The 18388-nt window shown below is 45.4% G+C and overlaps 1 protein-coding gene across 1 annotated transcript in view; it reads right to left on the reverse strand.

Moving 5' to 3' along the window:
• The window catches only part of LOC126161434 (dehydrogenase/reductase SDR family member 11-like), a 46490-nt gene extending 28442 nt beyond the window's left edge, over window positions 1–18048 (reverse strand). The window contains exons 1-2 of the mRNA XM_049917235.1: window positions 17863–18048; window positions 2721–2883 (exon numbers count right to left, since the gene is read on the reverse strand). Coding sequence (XP_049773192.1) covers window positions 2721–2883; window positions 17863–18000 — 301 coding nt within the window. The 5' untranslated portion in view covers window positions 18001–18048. The remainder of the gene's footprint in view (window positions 1–2720; window positions 2884–17862) is intronic.
• Between the last annotated feature and the right edge of the window lie 340 nt (window positions 18049–18388).

The raw sequence follows: 18388 nt of genomic DNA on the forward strand, positions 1-18388 counted from the left end.
GCACATTTTAAATAAAAAATAAAAGATTTTCTTTACCTTCATATATATTGACGAAACATACACTCGGATCATTACAGCATCCCCAATCCAACAATATCTGGTGTCTAGCCCATCAAACAATATGACAACATCTGAACAAGCACTCTCCATGGGAACTTCTCAACAACGACTCACCACTGCTACATCTCAACAAGCACTCTCCACCACGATTTCTCGACAAGAACTGCCAGTGGAGGCGGCTGAATAATACTCTTTGGCGCAATCTCTGGCGCTGTGACTCAGTGTAGCCACCTTTCATATGCCACCTTTCAACTTATTGCAGGATACTCCAACTAGTTCCCCATAGGGCATGGGCGCTGGTTTGTACATAGGGTTCGTATCCGGTGAAAGGGTGACTTGAGGCGATTCGTCAAACTCCGCGACCGAGACAGAGGAACGGAGAAACGCACCCTACCAATGTCGCTGAATAATGGCGACATTACTGACGATTCGCTGAAGCTCTTTTCCCTTTTCGTTGGAGATGTACCTTCTTCTGACAAGCAGAGACCTCTGTAGAACATTGTAGGTCGCAAAATTCTCCAAAGAATTAGCTCATAGGCTAAAGACCAACATACGAGAGACTTCAAGTTTTGAAGTCTACTTTGTGGGTGAAATTTCAGCCGCGTTGCAAGAGTACATAAACGAAAAGTCTAAATTTCAAATACATTTATACTAACTGGGACAACATTTGATTCTGAAGTCAGTGGCACCTCGAAACCACACATTCACATTACCCCGTAAATGGCTCATTTGCGAACCCGTGTTTACTGGAAAGTTTCTGCTTTTGTTGTAGAATACTTTCACTGTGTCAGTTCTCACTACTGTGATACCATTTGTACACAGATCTGGCACACCTATCAACTTGGCGGCCCAAGCAGATCTTATGTCAACTGGGGCACAAACTGGCACCGCACTACTAGGAACGTTGACACAACTAACATATGCGACAGACTGCAGACCGATCCTGTGGCCACCAATATATACACTCCTGGAAATTGAAATAAGAACACCGTGAATTCATTGTCCCAGGAAGGGGAAACTTTATTGACACATTCCTGGGGTCAGATACATCACATGATCACACTGACAGAACCACAGGCACATAAACACAGGCAACAGAGCATGCACAATGTCGGCACTAGTACAGTGTATATACACCTTTTGCAGCAATGCAGGCTGCTATTCTCCCATGGAGACGATCGTAGAGAGGCTGGATGTAGTCCTGTGGAACGGCTTGCCATGCCATTTCCACCTGGCGCCTCAGTTGGACCAGCGTTCGTGCTGGACGTGCAGACCGCGTGAGACGACGCTTCATCCAGTCCCAAACATGCTCAATGGGGGACAGATCCGGAGATCTTGCTGGCCAGGGTAGTTGACTTACACCTTCTAGAGCACGTTGGGTGGCACGGGATACATGCGGACGTGCATTGTCCTGTTGGAAAAGCACGTTCCCTAGCCGGTCTAGGAATGGTAGTACGATGGGTTCGATGGCGGTTTGGATTTACCGTGCACTATTCAGTGTCCCCTCGACGATCACCAGTGGTGTACGGCCAGTGTAGGAGATCGCTCCCCACACCATGATGCCGGGTGCTGGCCCTGTGTGCCTCGGTCGTATGCAGTCCTGATTGTGGCGCTCACCTGCACGGCGCCAAACACGCATACGACCATCATTGGCACCAAGGCAGAAGCGACTCTCATCGCTGAAGACGACACGTCTCCATTCGTCCCTCCATTCACGCCTGTCGCGACACCACTGGAGGCGGGCTGCACGATGTTGGGGCGTGAGCGGAAGACGGCCTAACGGTGTGCGGGACCGTAGCCCAGCTTCATGGAGACGGTTGCGAACGGTCCTCGCCGATACCCCAGGAGCAACAGTGTCCCTAATTTGCTGGGAAGTGGCGGTGCGGTCCCCTACGGCACTGCGTAGGATCCTACGGTCTTGGCGTGCATCCGTGCGTCGCTGCGGTCCGGTCCCAGGTCGACGGGCACGTGCACCTTCCGCCGACCACTGGCGACAACATCGATGTACTGTGGAGACCTCACGCCCCACGTGTTGAGCAATTCGGCGGTACGTACACCCGGCCTCCCGCATGCCCACTATACGCCCTCGCTCAAAGTCCGTCAACTGCACATACGGTTCACGTCCACGCTGTCGCGGCATGCTACCAGTGTTAAAGACTGCGATGGAGCTCCGTATGCCACGGCAAACTGGCTGACACTGACGGCGGCGGTGCACAAATGCTGCGCAGCTAGCGCCATGCGACGGCCAACACCGCGGTTCCTGGTGTGTCCGCTGTGCCGTGCGTGTGATCATTGCTTGTACAGCCCTCTCGCAGTGTCCGGAGCAAGTATGGTGGGTCTGACACACCGGTGTCAATGTGTTCTTTTTTCCATTTCCAGGAGTGTATCTCGCGAAATGACGTCGGAGACAAGATAAAAGAAATCGTGGCTTGTAGGGAAACGTATAGACAGCCGTTTCTCTCTTGTTCCACTTCTGAATGGAACAGGAAAGCGAATAATTACCAGTGGTTCAAGGTACCCTCCATAACGCACCGTATGGTGGACTGCAAAGTGTGTAGATGCAGATCTAGATGCTGAGTACATCATTATTTTTCAGTTGGTTGATTTTACAAGTGCTTTTAAATAAACGACATCCGATACTCCAAAAATGCTGCTCTTACCTGTGAGACTACTGTTCGGGAATACACCAGCGTTGTTGACGAGGATGTCGACGCCGCCCAGGTTGTCCTTGACCCACTTGAAGGCAGCCAGGATGCTGGCTTCGTCGCTCACATCCCCGGCAATGGCGTGCAGCTTTCCTGGGGCATGCTTGAGTGCCAGCTCCTGTTACGGGGCACAAATACATCACTGTATACAAGTAAGAAAATAATGAAAGGAGTAAGTCATTAAAGCTTTGCTCTTTATGCGACTGCGAACGTTCTCACGATTACGCAAGATTTTGACTATTTACGTGATCCTTTTAGGTCGTGGAGATAAAGCAACAAGTTCTGTATACCCTCAAACTGACCACGTCTTGTCCAGCTGTTCGTTTACAATAACTGTTTCGAGAAACAGGATATTTCGTGAGACGCCTGTCTCGTCCCTCCATTGACATGGAGCGAAACCTTTCACGGAACAAGCAGGGGAAGGATAAGCCAACAGTTAGGGCTTAGCAACTAATTCGACGTACTGTGTCGTACCTCCGGATATTACGTCCAGGATTGCAGTCATGATTATGCTGTACACATATTTCATGAAGAAAATGGAAACAAAATTAGGACAACACTGGTGGAGCAAGGAATTACTCCATCGCCGATGCCAGCGTGGAAACCAATTTATATGGCAAACTTCAGTGTAAACCATCATCATTACCAACAGTAAATTCATCTACATCACAGCAAAAGATTTTGAATGGTTCGTTTCAAGGATCGATAGGAAAATGGAAAAAACTGAGAGAAGCAGTAACTGTTCGATAAAGACTGGCTGTGCCATTCATTGGGAAGTCGGCTCACATTGTTCTTGTGGTCTTTAGTCCGAACATTAGTTTAAGGCAACTCTCCATCTATCCTATCGTGTGCAAGTCTCTTCATCTCTGAACAACTACTCCAGCCGACAGTCATCTGAACCTGCGACTGCAGGCCACCTCGTCTCTTGGTCTCGATCTGCAACTTTTATCCCCCCAGTACAGAACCGACGATTTCTTGACGTCTCGGATTGCGTCCTCTCAATCGATCCTTTCCTCTGGTTTAGTTGTGCCAAACATTTCTTTTCTACCCAATTCTATTCACGACCTCTTCATGGGTTACGCGATCTGCCCATCTAATCTTCAGCACTCTTCTGTAACACCACATTTCAAAATCTTCTCGTCTGACCTCCTTATTGTCCACATTTCTCTTTCTTACAAATGCCTTCACAAAATACTTCACAACACGTAAGTTTCTATTCAATATTAAGAAATTTCTTTCCTTCAGAAACTCTTTTCTTGCCGTTTGCCAGTCTACTTTTATACCCCCGTTACTTTGGCCAGAGTCACTTACTTTTACTGCCCAGATAGCCAAAATCACCGACTATCTTCAGTGTCTCGTTATCTTATCTGATTCTCTCAACATCGCATAATGTAAATCGGCTACGTTCAATTACTCTTGTTTATATCCTCCTTTGAAGAGACTGCCATTCCACTCAACTGCATTTCCATGTCCTCTGCTGTCTCTGACAGAATTACGATGTCATAGGCAAGCCTCAAACTCTTTATCTCTTCTCCCTGTACCTTAATTCCTTCTCAAAAATTTTCCTTGCCTTCCATTACTGTTAACTCAGTGTGACACCAGGGATAGACTACAACCCTGTCTCACTCCTCCTTAACCACTGCTTCCCTTTCAAGCCTTTCGACTCTTATGACTGCAGCCGGCCGCGGTGGTCTAGCGGTTCTGGCGCTGCAGTCCGGAACCGCGGGACTGCTACGGTCGCAGGTTCGAATCCTGCCTCGGGCATGGGTGTGTGTGATGTCCTTAGGTTAGTTAGGTTTAAGTAGTTCTCAGTTCTAGGGGACTTATGACCTAAGATGTTGAGTCCCATAGTGCTCAGAGCCATTTTTTGAATCTTATGACTGCAATTTGTTTTCTTTAAAAGTCGTATATAACCTTTCTGACCCGCGCGGAGCTTTGATATGGAACCGAAAGCTCGATATCAGCTCTTTGCCTAAGTAGCTAAGCAACCAACTCCTTTGCGCCCCACCAAGGGTCAAGCACGCTCTTTGTCGCGCCGACTTCACTGCTATGCGTTTGAGCTGAGTCTCAGACATTTTCGGCAGGTACCTGCGGGATGGGACACTAAAAAAAGAGATATCAGTCATGTCGGACGTGAATACTATAAGCAGTTATCGAAGTTGTACATCCTCCGGAAATACGTCGCTAGGATTTGGTGGAAGAGAGCTTAGGAACTTTGTCTGCTATTTGGTGTATACAGAATTTGCGGAAAGTGGGATTACTGACCCGAAATCATTGTCGCCTGTTGGACTTGTTTTGTGAGCACTTTAGTGAACAGACTATACGAACAGTTATTTGGAGTTATCCACTTTGCCGTAGGGCTCTTCATACTGTGTGTTTTAGGTGTGAGTTGACCCTGACTTCATTTAAAGAGCCTGTCGGTTCCAACTTGGGTATGATTTTATTAATAATGGATATGAGGTTGTGGTTGTCAAAATCAATGTTAAAATTTCGTCTCAACAACCTATTTACACAGTAACATTCGAATTTACGCATTTCGAAGGTCAAGCCTTTATGTTCATAATTGCTGTAAAAAAACCTCTAAGAGCGACCAACGTAAATCAAAACAAGAGCAATAAAAATAACAAAAAGGAACGTTGCTACTTCCCTTGCAGCCGTGTCTTCCTAAGAGGCATATCCACATCACTGTCAGCTGATAAAATACACTCCTGGAAATGGAAAAAAGGACACATTGATACCGGTGTGTCAGACCCACCATACTTGCTCCGGACACTTCGAGAGGGCTGTACAAGCAATGATCACACGCACGGCACAGCGGACACACCAGGAACCGCGGTGTTGGCCGTCGAATGGCGCTAGCTGCGCAGCATTTGTGCATCGCCGCCGTCAGTGTCAGCCAGTTTGCCGTGGCATACGGAGCTCCATCGCAGTCTTTAACACTGGTCGCATGCCGCGACATTGTGGACGTGAACCGTATGTGCAGTTGACGGACTTTGAGCGAGGGCGTGCCGGCCGCGGTGGTCTAGCGGTTCTGGCGCTGCAGTCCGGAACCGCGGGACTGCTACGGTCGCAGGTTCGAATCCTGCCTCGGGCATGGGTGTGTGTGATGTCCTTAGGTTAGTTAGGTTTAAGTAGTTGTAAGTTCTAGGGGACTTATGACCTAAGATGTTGAGTCCCATAGTGCTCAGAGCCATTTGAACCATTTGAGCGAGGGCGTATAGTGGGCATGCGGGAGGCCGGGTGGACGTACCGCCGAATTGCTCAACACGTGGGGCGTGAGGTCTCCACAGTACATCGATGTTGTCGCCAGTGGTCGGCGGAAGGTGCACGTGCCCGTCGACCTGGGACCGGACCGCAGCGACGCACGGATGCACGCCAAGACCGTAGGATCCTACGCAGTGCCGTAGGGGACCGCACCGCCACTTCTCCTCAAATTAGGGACACTGTTGCTCCTGGGGTATCGGCGAGGACCATTCGCAACCGTCTCCATGAAGCTGGGCTACGGTCCCGCACACCGTTAGGCCGTCTTCCGCTCACGCCCCAACATCGTGCAGCCCGCCTCCAGTGGTGTCGCGACAGGCGTGAATGGAGGGACGAATGGAGACGTGTCGTCTTCAGCGATGAGAGTCGCTTCTGCCTCGGTGCCAATGATGGTCGTATGCGTGTTTGGCGCCGTGCAGGTGAGCGCCACAATCAGGACTGCATACGACCGAGGCACACAGGGCCAACACCCGGCATCATGGTGTGGGGAGCGATCTCCTACACTGGCCGTACACCACTGGTGATCGTCGAGGGGACACTGAATAGTGCACGGTACATCCAAACCGTCATCGAACCCATCGTTCTACCATTCCTAGACCGGCAAGGGAACTTGCTGTTCCAACAGGACAATGCACGTCCGCATGTATCCCGTGCCACCCAACGTGCTCTAGAAGGTGTAAGTCAACTACCCTGGCCAGCAAGATCTCCGGATCTGTCCCCCATTGAGCATGTTTGGGACTGGATGAAGCGTCGTCTCACGCGGTCTGCACGTCCAGCACGAACGCTGGTCCAACTGAGGCGCCAGGTGGAAATGGCATGGCAAGCCGTTCCACAGGACTACATCCAGCATCTCTACGATCGTCTCCGTGGGAGAATAGCAGCCTGCATTGCTGCGAAAGGTGGATATACACTGTACTAGTGCCGACATTGTGCATGCTCTGTTGCCTGTGTCTATGTGCCTGTGGTTCTGTCAGTGTGACCATGTGATGTATCTGACCCCAGGAATGTGTCAATAAAGTTTCCCCTTCCTGGGACAATGAATTCACGGTGTTCTTATTTCAATTTCCAGGAGTGTAGATTAACATACCATGACATATTTTGAATCATATGTTAATGTGACATTGCCATTACCTGTGGACGACATATGCCATTCCATGTTCATCTGTTTTATCGGCTGACAGTGATGTGGTTGTACATCTTAAGAAGAAACGGCTGCAAGGGAAGTACCCAAGTTATGTTATCCTTTTTATTGCTCGTGTTTATGTTTTATATTGGTCGCTCTTAGAGGCATCTTGTACAGTAAATCTGAAGACGAAGTGTCGATCTCCGCAACGCGTAAATTGTGTTGTTTTTTACGCTGTGAAAAGGTAGTTGTGCCGATATTTAGCATCCAACAAGGCTTAATTGCATTGCTTAAAGTTTTCTGGCTGTTTCTCCGACAGTTATATCTGTCTGTTGGGTCTAAAAGTTATCTGTGCTGGTTTTGTGTAATTTATTTGGTACTCGGGATTAATGTAAGATCAGTTTATTGCTTGCTGGTTTAGTTGAAGTTATGTGGGCGTTGTTGTTTTATGTGCAGAGTCTTTTATAGAAATAGCCTGAGTTATTTGACTTCAAAAGTTCAAATAATATTCCTATGATTCACATAAGGTTTATATATTTTAAATTGCTTCATAGCTGCTCGTTGGTAATTCTAATCTGCTATGCTTCAGAGATGTGTTAACTAAATGGTTAGTAACGCTTAAAGTATTTTTTAGAAACATTTGTTAACTGAAATCTTTCATGTATGTACTAGTAGTGCCTGAATTCATACTGTGCTTTACCGGATTTATTCTGCGGCAGAAACTCTACGCCACGTCACAATATCAAACCTCAATTAAAAAGTGGTCAAAATTCAGATATTAATGTTTATGGGAGTTTTCCTTGCATTAATACGAGGCTGTCGAGTTTTACGTGTTAAAAGCAAATTCATAATAAGAGATTAGAGAGCTTTAAATAATTTATCTTTTCTGAATGAAGCGTTATGGTTTTGGTAGTCTCACACCTTATCACTCCAACCCCTCGCTTCTTAATGAATTTCATACTCGCTCACTGTATTTTACCCCTGATACCTCCAGAATTTCAGAGAGTGTATTCCCATCAAAATTGTCAGAAGGTTTCTCTAAGTCTACAATACCTACCTTCTAAGCTATGTCGTAGGGTCGGTATTGCCTCGCATGTTCCAACATTTCTCCAGAACCCAAAGTCATCTTCCTCGAGGTCAGCTTCTACCAGTTTATTCATTCTTCTGTAAATAATTCGTGTCACTATTTTGCAAACATGACTTATTAAACAAATAGTTCGGTAATTTTCACCACCTTCTTTCTTTGGAATCGGAATTACTACCTTCTTCTTGAAGTCTTAGGGTGCTAGCTGTGCCTCACATATCTTGGATGCCAGGTGGAATAGCTTGTGATGGCTGGCTCTCCCAAGGGTATCAGTAGTTATGATGGAATGTCATCTACTCCTGGAGCTTTGCTTCGCCTAAGATCTTTCAGTGCTCAGTCAAATTCTTCTCGCTGCGAATCTTCATTCTCGCCTTCATCTACTTCCTCTTCACTTTCTATAACATTGCCTGCGAATTCATTTCCCTTGTACAGCTCCTCTGTACGTTACTTCCATCTTTCATCTTCCCTTCTTTCCTTAGCACTGAGCTCTTGGCTTTCATACAGCTTCTTCTTTGTTATCTGAGGGCTATTTAGTTTTTCTTTAGGCGGTATCTATCTTCCCCTTAATTATACATGCTTCTATAGACGTACATTTATCCTTTAGCCAACCCTGTTTAGCCATTTTGCACTTTCTCTCAATCTCAACTTTTAAATGTTTGTATTCTCTTTTACCTGTTTCATTTGCTACATTTTTGTATTTCCTCCTTAATCATATTAAATTCAATATCTGCTGTGATATCCAATTTTTTCTACTACTCCTTGTCGCTTTACCTATCTGAACCTTTGCTTCCTTCACTGTTTCATCTGTCAAAGGTACCCTTTCATCTTCCACTGCATTTCTCTCTCCTGTTTCAGGCTGTCGTTTTTAATACTATGTTTGAAACTCTCAACAACGCCTAGTTCTGATTCTTTCAACTTACATAGGTCCCATCTCCTTACCTTACAAACTATTTTTTTCAGATTCTCCAGTTTTAATCTACAGTTCATTACACGAAAATTACGATCAGAGTCCACATCTGCTCCTGGAAATGGCTCACAGTTTGAAAATCTGGTTCCAAAATCTTTGTCTTACTATTATATAATCAAATTGCCATACAATATCTGTTTAAAATGTCAAAGAGTGCGATATCGGGAACTATCGCAACAGTTCAAAAAGTACGGTCGAAGCAGACGTTGTGATGTTGTCTCTGCCTATACCATTATGTGAGGCGGTTTTCCTCCTAACTCGACTGTGTAATGAAGAATTTCTTTAGCCCAAGTGACAATTTTTCTAGTACGTGAGCTGCGATAAGTGGCACATTCATCTGGAAACGTAGCGTTGGCACTGTTCACTGCATTTGTAAACTGAATTAACAAAGCACGGCACGCTAAAACGCGCTCATTTCGATCTGTATCCGATAATACGTTTACGAACGTCGGTCGAAAAGGTCTGGCCTTAACGTCTTTATTCACGTGAACTCGAACTGTTGTCCTCTGTATACGGAGTTCCGAAGCCCGTCTACTTTACAGGAGATTGTTCAATCGAATCGGAGACTGGGGCACATGCTTCTTCACGTTTCTCTTTCCTTCCACTCCGCGGTCTCTCTTTAACACTGCCAAAAGCAAAAGCACGTCTTTCCCTATCCAGTAGTGTTGTCTTTCGCTGTGGATCCATATTAAATCTTTTCAGGAATGCCCCTATAATCTGTTTCATTGCCTGCCGTGTCTGTTATCGTTCATTCACCCACACGCTTGTCACTAAACGCTCCTCAAGACTGTAACTATGACTGCTCCCATCTGCCGTGGCTACAAATTAAAACACAACTCCAACTGCGGAAACATGTAAACAGTTATTCTAGCAGGTGATTCCAACAAATGATAAAAAGTAACATAGCTACCAACCAACCTAATAACATCTATTACTAACAAGGGGCTACAGAGGTACGGAGACTTCTCGTGCACCCTGTAGTTTGATGTAGCTCTACACGCCAGTCTGTCCTGTACTTTATGTCTCTCTCTACGATCTCCCCCCCCCCCCCCCAACTCTCCTTCATTACCAAATCGACGATTGTCAACCGTACTATTCTACAGTTAAGTACCATAATATTATTTTCTCTCCGATTCAGTACCTACTCCTTAATTATCCTATCTACGCCTCTAATATTCAGCAGTATGCTGTAGCACCACTTTTTAAAAAGCTTCTATTCTCTTCCGACCTGAAGTGATTATTGTCCACTCTTCACTTCCGCACAAAGCTACACTCCTGTCATCCACCTTCAGCAAACGTTTTGTCTTCTTCTTTTTCATTTGCCTTTGTCACGCATCGGTGGAGGGTCGGCATGGTTATTAACGGGTTTAACATGGTTGGTTTAAGGGGCGGCCGGATGCCCTTCCTGTCACCATTCAGTTACACCCTGGGACGAAATAGGCGTATCCTGCCGAGCGAGGTGCCGCAGTGGTTAATACATTGGACTCACATTCAGGTGGACGACGGTTCAAACCCGCGTCTGGCTACCCTGATTTCCGTTTTCTGTGATTTCCCTAAATCGCTTGAGGCAAATGTAGAGATGGTTCCTTTGAAAGGACACGGTCGACTTACTTCCCTAATCCGACGGAATCAATGACCTCACTGTTTGGTTCTCTCCTCCAAGTCATCCAACCAACCAATGCGTACCCCAACTGTATGTGTGTAGTGTTATTTATGTGAAAGAGAAGAAAGTTTTCTAAATGTTGACGAATCGTCTCAAGCGGGACTCGGATACCAGAGCGGTATTCACCTGGCGGGGTGTGGGAAACCGCCTAAAAACCACATCCCGGCTGGCCGGCACGCCGACCCTCGTCATTAATTCGCGGAGTTGAGTCGATCCGGGGCCAACGCATCTTCCCATCCCGGAAGCGGCGCTGTAACACGCACGGCTATCAGGGCGGATTTCAGTAGAGACTTTCTAACATATATATACTGATGAGCCACAACATTAGGACCACTTGCTTAGAAGCTGTTTGTCTCTGAAAAGTCTCACTGATTCTGCGTATCAAGGATCGCACAATCTGTTGGAAGGTTTGTGGAGGTATGTATCAGTAATGCGCATAAATAACGGGTGGCCCATTTGTGTGCGCTGTTATGGCACCCGATAGCGACCCACATGGTGTCCATAAGAATTACATTGGGCGAATTTGGTCGCCGAGACATCAACGTGAGTTCACTATTATGTTTCTCAAACAATTATAGCACGGTTCTGATACAGTAACAATTGTAGTGCTGAGGGATGACATAGATGATGGAGAAGACATCACGAATGAAGGGATACGGGTGGTTCGTAGCTGTCATCGTGTCTTAGATTGCCACCACAAGTCCAACGCAAACGCTGGCGAATTTCTCCCATAGCATAACAGTGCTCCCGCCAGCCTGCGTCCGTGGCGCGCTGCATGTTTCGTGCCGGCGTTCACTTCAGTGACGCCGTGTGCGGAGACGAACATAGACCTAGAGTAGCACAAATGTGATTCACCCGAAGAGCCGACATGTTTACACTGATCGACGGCCGAATCCCGATGACCCCGTGCCCACTGCAACGGTGACAATGCCACTGGGCCAGCATGTGAACACGTAGGGGTGGTCTGCAACGAAGCTCAGTGTTCAGCAATGTATGATGAACGATGCGCTCCGAAACGTGCGTTTACCAGCACTGTGCGTTTTTGGCAGAGACGCCTCTGATCGCCATCTATCCTACCTTACAGAGCAAACCAGCCTACAAACTCCACGTTCTGTGAAGAGTCGTGGACGTCCAACCATTTAGCCCCTAGTGGTAGTTTCACCGTCCTTCTACCTCTATCCGTAGATCGTCACGACAGTAGCGCGTGAACATTCGACCACCCTCGCCACTTTTGCCGTTTTCAAGGTACTCGTTCACAGCCTCCGCGTAATAATAATCTGCCCTTTGACAAAGTCGCTTATCTCAAAGAACTTTGCTCATTTGAAGCCCATATCTTCGCTAGAGTGATCCCTCGTCCATGTCTGTTGCGCTTACGTTCTTTTGTTACAGAGTTAAGTGCCCGCAACGTCACTACGTGCTGCTGCAGCCTGTATATATGGTAGGGTGGCTCCGATGAGAGTGCACAAGTACCGATATGTAGGCATGGGGTTAGTTTGGATTTCGTGCACTTCCAACGTGTGAGCGGTAAATCGGGAAACGTGAACTATGGCGACGTTATTACCAAATGCGTCCAAACAAGACCCACGTGCTGTTATTCTTTTCTTGGCTGCCCAAGGGAAACACAGACAGACATTCATCAGAGAATGAAGGGTGTGTATGAGGCAGCACGTGTCTCGGGAATCACCGTTCTGGAATTGTGCCGGGCGAAAGGTGCTGCTGTTTCATAATAACGCACGTCTTCACGTCTTGGGTTATGCCAACTCAAGTCGGAGGCACTGCAGCACACGGTCTATCGGTCTGATCTCTCCTCATGCGATTACCACGCCTTCGGTCTCTTAAAAGAGGCCTTGAAGGGTCTACCATTCTTGTTGAAGCAGCGCGACAACGTGTTTCAGCAAACGGGTATCTTAAACCTGATGTGTCGGTGACATGGTCGCCTCAGTACTCACGGCTATTTTGCCTGCTTGGCATACCAGTTATGGACTGTACGTCCTTCGAACGGAAACTTTTTTATCTCTCCTCATATTTGTATTTAACGATGAACTTACCGACCTGCATTTCGTATTCTCTCTGCTTAAAACCATCTGACAACAAATGAATGTTTTTGAAATATCCGAAATAATACTAATCCAGAAATAATGAGAACAAATAATTAGTTATTTGTTTTACAAAATAAGAGGCTTTGTACTGCACTTTAGCTTATTTCTGAGTCTCTTCTTTAACAAATTATGCTGCGGTGACATTTGAAATAGATTTCTAAAACGACAAAGTGGGAGTGTTCGAAAAAGCTCGATTTGGAGCTATGACAGCCACGAAATTAGCAATGTCTCAACCTTATGTGCTTAAGGAGAAAATAACCCAGATTTAATTTCTGGTATAATTTTTATCAAGGGCGATGTACTTGAGGACAATACTATGGAAATGGGAGAGGATGTAGATGAAGATGACATAGGAGATATGATACTGTGTGAAAAATTTGACAGAGCACTGAAAGACCTGAGTCAAAACGAGGCCCCCGAAGTAGACAACATTCCATTAGAACTACTGCCGGCCTTGGGAGAGCCAGTCCTGACAAAACTCTACCATCTAGTGAGCAAGATGTATGAGATAGGCGAAATTCCCTCAGACTTCAAGAAGAATATAGTAATCCCAATCCCAAAGAACGCAGGTGTTGACAGATGTGAAAATTACTGAACTATCAGTTTAATACGTTACAGCTGCAAAATACTAACACGAATTCTTTACAGACGAATGGAAAAACTGGTAGAAGCTGACCCCGTAGAAATATTGGAACATGTGAGGCAATACTGACCTTACGACTTACCTTAGAAGAAAGATTAAGGACAGGCAAACCTACGTTTTTAGCATTTGCAGACTTAGAGAAAGCTTTTGACAATGTTGACTGGAATACTCTCTTCCAAATTCTAAAGATGGCAGGGGTAAAATACAGGGTTTGAAATGCTATTTACAATTTGTACAGAAAGCAGATGGCGGTTATAAGATTCGAGGGGCATGAAAGGGAAGCAGTGCTTGGGAAGGGAGTGAGACAGGGTTGTAGCCTCTCCCCGATGATATTCAATCTGTATATTGAGCAAGCAGTAAAGGAAACAAAAGAAAAATTCGGAGTAGGAATTAAAATCCGTGGAGAAGAAATAAAAACTTTGAGGTTCGTCGATGACATTGTAATTCTATCAGAGACAGCAAAGGACTTGGAAGAGCAGCTGAACGGAATGGACAGTGTTTTGAAAGGAGGATATAAGATGAACATCAACAAAAGCAAAACGAGAATAATGGAATGTAGTCGAAGTAAGTCGGGTGATGCTGTGGTAATTAGGTTAGGAAATCAGACACTTAAAGTAGTGAAGGAGTTTTGCTATTTGGGGAACAAAATAACTGATGATGGTCGAAGTAGAGAGGATACAAAATTTAGACTGGTAATGGCAAGGAAAGCGTTTCTGAAGAAGAGAAATTTGTTAAAATCGAGTACAGATTTAAGTGTTAGGAAGTCGTTTCTGAAAGTATTTGTATGGAGTGTAGCCATGTATGGAAGTGAAACACGGAGATAAATAGTTTGGACAAGAAGAGAATAGAAGCTTTCGAAATGTGCTGCTACAGAAGAATGCTGAAGATTATATGGGTAGATCACATAACTAATGAGGAGGTATTGAATAGAATTGGGGAGAAGAGGAGTTTGTGGCACAACTTGACAAGAAGAAGGGACCGGTTGGTAGGACATGTTCTGAGGCATCAAGGGATCACCAACTTAGTATTGGAGAGCAGCGTGGAGGGTAAAAATCGTAGAGGGAGACCAAGAGATAAATACACTAAGCAGATTCAGAAGGATGTAGGTTGCAGTAAGTACTGGGAGATGAAGGATCTTGCACAGGATAGAGTAGCATGGAGAGCTGCATCAAACCAGTCTCAGGACTGAAGACCGCAACAACAACATCATTTTTATAATCTTTGTCCATCCTTACCGAATCTTAAATCTTAATCTCATATCACCATTCTCCCCATCAAAAGCAATAAGTGTACGATTTCATGTAGTAACTGCTGGAAAATACGTAAAATGGCGTCGAGATGCGCCTAATCCAAAGGAAATGACTGAGACTGTTATAAACGAATCTTATCTGAAGTAGCGCCACTTACGAGTAAGATAACCGTGATTTGACATTTGTGCTACTTACCTGTTACAAATAAATCTTATCTGCAGATGAACATTGACTGAAGCTGTCACATTTACGAGTAAGATGACCATAATTTGACCTTTGTGATACTAATCTATGAAAAGCAATTTTCCTCATTAGATGTATTTCGATTTGCACCAGTAGAAGCAACAATTACCTTCGCTGTTACCACTAAATACGTAACTGTGTAAAAGCGGAAAAGTAGGTGTAACATTAAAGCGTTAGGCCTTAGCGCAAAATGTGAAGAAACGGCGTTATATGAAACTCACGTAGCAATCCCAGTTCGATGTTGGCGACGTGCGCCCTACACTAAACTCACACCATTCATATCACTACTCTGCGTTCCCCTCACACGACAATGCCTGAAGACAAAAGTGACATATTGTGCCCAATACTGCCTCTAAAACGTCGATAGTTTGCACTCTGCACCAAATGTTATGAAAAGTATTAGCCTTATTGGTCATATGCTTGCACTTCATACACTCGCTACATGTTTATATTACACGTCAGCCGACAATCACAGCTCCGTTTGTCCCATTTATGCTATGAAATTACTAGATCTTGCAGCTAATATTCCTACTAACGCACCAAAATACCATGTTACTAGAGCGTGTCCGGAAAGTAAAACATGGCTCTGAGCACTATGGGACTTAACTTCTGAGGTCATCAGTCCCCTAACTAACCTAAGGACATCACACATACCCATGCCCGAGGCAGGATTCGAACCTGCGACCGTAGCGGTCGCGCGGATCCAGACTTTAGCGCCTAGAACCGCTCGGCCACCTCGGCCGGCTCCGGAAAGTAGGGACGGGTATTAAAATTTATTGAAAATCTAATGTTTTTTACAATCACATTAAGTATCTTCTCCCATTTATGTATGAAAAATAATATCCTCCATTTGACCACCCAAGGCAGCGCGGCCACGAGCAATGCGTTCGTTGAAGTTCTCGAGAGGATGTCGTTAATAGCCTTTTTATATTCTATCCATCAATTGGTGTATTGTTTGTAGTTTGTTCACGTACGCTTTTGATTTCATAAATCCCCACAAGAAAATCACAAAACGTAAGATCGCGTGATCTGACTGGCCATTTCTGGTTGCCACGTAAACAGATAATTTTTTGAGGAGACTTTTCATTCAGCAGAGTAATCGTTTCACGGGATGTGTGAGGTCGCACTATTTTGTTGAAACCAAAAATCGTCTTCTTCAAGATTGAAAAACCAATCGGAAAGCACGATTCGGTAGCCGTCGCCGTTCACAGTGACGTGAGCCCCTCATCGTTTTAAAAAAAAGTACGGGCCGATCACTCCTGCCCAGAACCCACAGCATACAGTCCTGCGTTGTGGATGCATCTACATCTACACCTACATATATACTCCGCAATCCACCATACGATGTGTGGTGGAGGGTACCTCGTACCACAACTAGCATCTTCGCTCCCTGTTCCACTCCCAAACAGAACGAGGGAAAAATGACTGCCTATATGCCTCTGTATGAGCCCTAATCTCTCTTATCTTATCTTTGTGGTCTTACCGCAAAATATAAGTTGGCACCAGTAAAATTGTACTGCAGTCATCCTCAAATGCTGGTTCTCTAAATTTCCTCAGTAGCGATTCACGAAAAGAACGCCTCTTTTCCTCCCGAGACTCCCACCCGAGTTCCTGAAGCATTTCCGTAACACTCGCGTGATGATGAAACCTACCAGTAACAAATCTAGCAGCCCGCCTCTGAATTGCTTCTATGTCCTCCCTCAATCCGACCTGATAGGGATCCCAAACGCTCGAGCAGTACTCAAGAATAGGTCGTATTAGCGTTCCTTTACAGATGAACCACATCTTCCCAAAATTCTACCAATGAACCGAAGACGACTATCCGCCTTCCCCACAACTGCCATTACATGCTTGTCCCACTTCATATCGCTCTGCAATGTTACGCCCAAATATTTAATCCACGTGACTGTGTCAAGCGCTACACTACTAATCGAGTATTCAAACATTACGGGATTCTTTTTCCTATTCATCTACATTAATTTACATTTATCTATATTTAGAGTTAGCTGCCATTCTTTACACCAATCACAAATCCTATCCAAGTCATCTTGTATCCTCCTACAGTCACTCAACGACGACACCTTCCCGTACACCACAGCACCATCAGCAAACAGCCGCACACTGCTATCCACCCTATCCAAAAGATCATTTATGTAGTTAGAAAACAACAGCGGACCTACCACACTTCCCTGGGGCACTCCAGATGATATCCTCATCTCCGATGAACACTCACCATCGAGGACAACGTACTGGGTCCTATTACTTAAGAAGCATCTTATCTTCCACACTCACTCACTGATTTTCGTAACCCCAAATTCTACAGTTTTGCTTATTAATGTACCCACTGAAGTAGAAGTGCGTCTCATCTGAAAAAAAAAATTATTTTTGTGAAATTCCCGTTCTGCGCTTGTCGAACGGTTGCCGTGGTAATTTCACTGTTTTTGTAATAATTTTTTATCACTTGGAAACGTTGCTCAGTTGTCACCTGCTCCATGACGAAAATAAACATTGTTCACCATACAAAACCTATCTACCTACTAATGGAAAGGATCGCAGATAACAAGCATGAAAAAACCAGGGCTGCTAACCGTCGTATGAGAAAATGTTGCAAAGTTCAAATACGTCCTTACTTCCCGGACACCCGTTACATGTTACGAATTAGCAGTGGCCTCAGCATGGCGTCTGGAGCTATATTGCGATCTAAAAGCTTTCTTGATAGCACAACTGTTAACCCGAATACTTTGCAGCCCTGGAGAGTCCTTACCTTAACTTTTTCGGCTCTCCTGGCCATTCCCACGACGGTGAGTCCATGCTTCAGCAGCGCCTGCACTACGGCAGCACCGATGCCTGCGCTGGCGCCAGTAACCAGGGCTACGCGTCCCTTGTATTTCTCGATGCCCATTGCTGTGTGGACTGAATTACTGGCGCTGCTGTGCGACTGGGTACACAGGTCTGCAGAGACTGCGAACATTGGCGCCGGCGCCGGCCATTTATTCATGTAATGATAAGCGAATTACGTCATGCGTCAAGGTCACTGATCCATTTATCTCTGGAAATCTGTGTAGCCGGCAGCATGGCCACGCAGTTGGTAAACGCTCAAACAGATTTTGCGCTGCAGGTCTTCCCTTGTCAAACGAAGTTATTTTTCAATGGCGTTCCACAACAAATTTATTCATGACCTAATAGCTGATTTATGTGACATATCATCGGCTTACTTGTTTTGTAGGAGGTTGTATAAACCTTTTTGATACGTAACAAAGTATATTAGAGGTGCTTAAGGGTTTTGATCT

The sequence above is a fragment of the Schistocerca cancellata genome, chromosome 2 (genome assembly GCF_023864275.1).
Source record: "Schistocerca cancellata isolate TAMUIC-IGC-003103 chromosome 2, iqSchCanc2.1, whole genome shotgun sequence".
Classification (NCBI taxonomy): domain Eukaryota; kingdom Metazoa; phylum Arthropoda; class Insecta; order Orthoptera; family Acrididae; genus Schistocerca; species Schistocerca cancellata.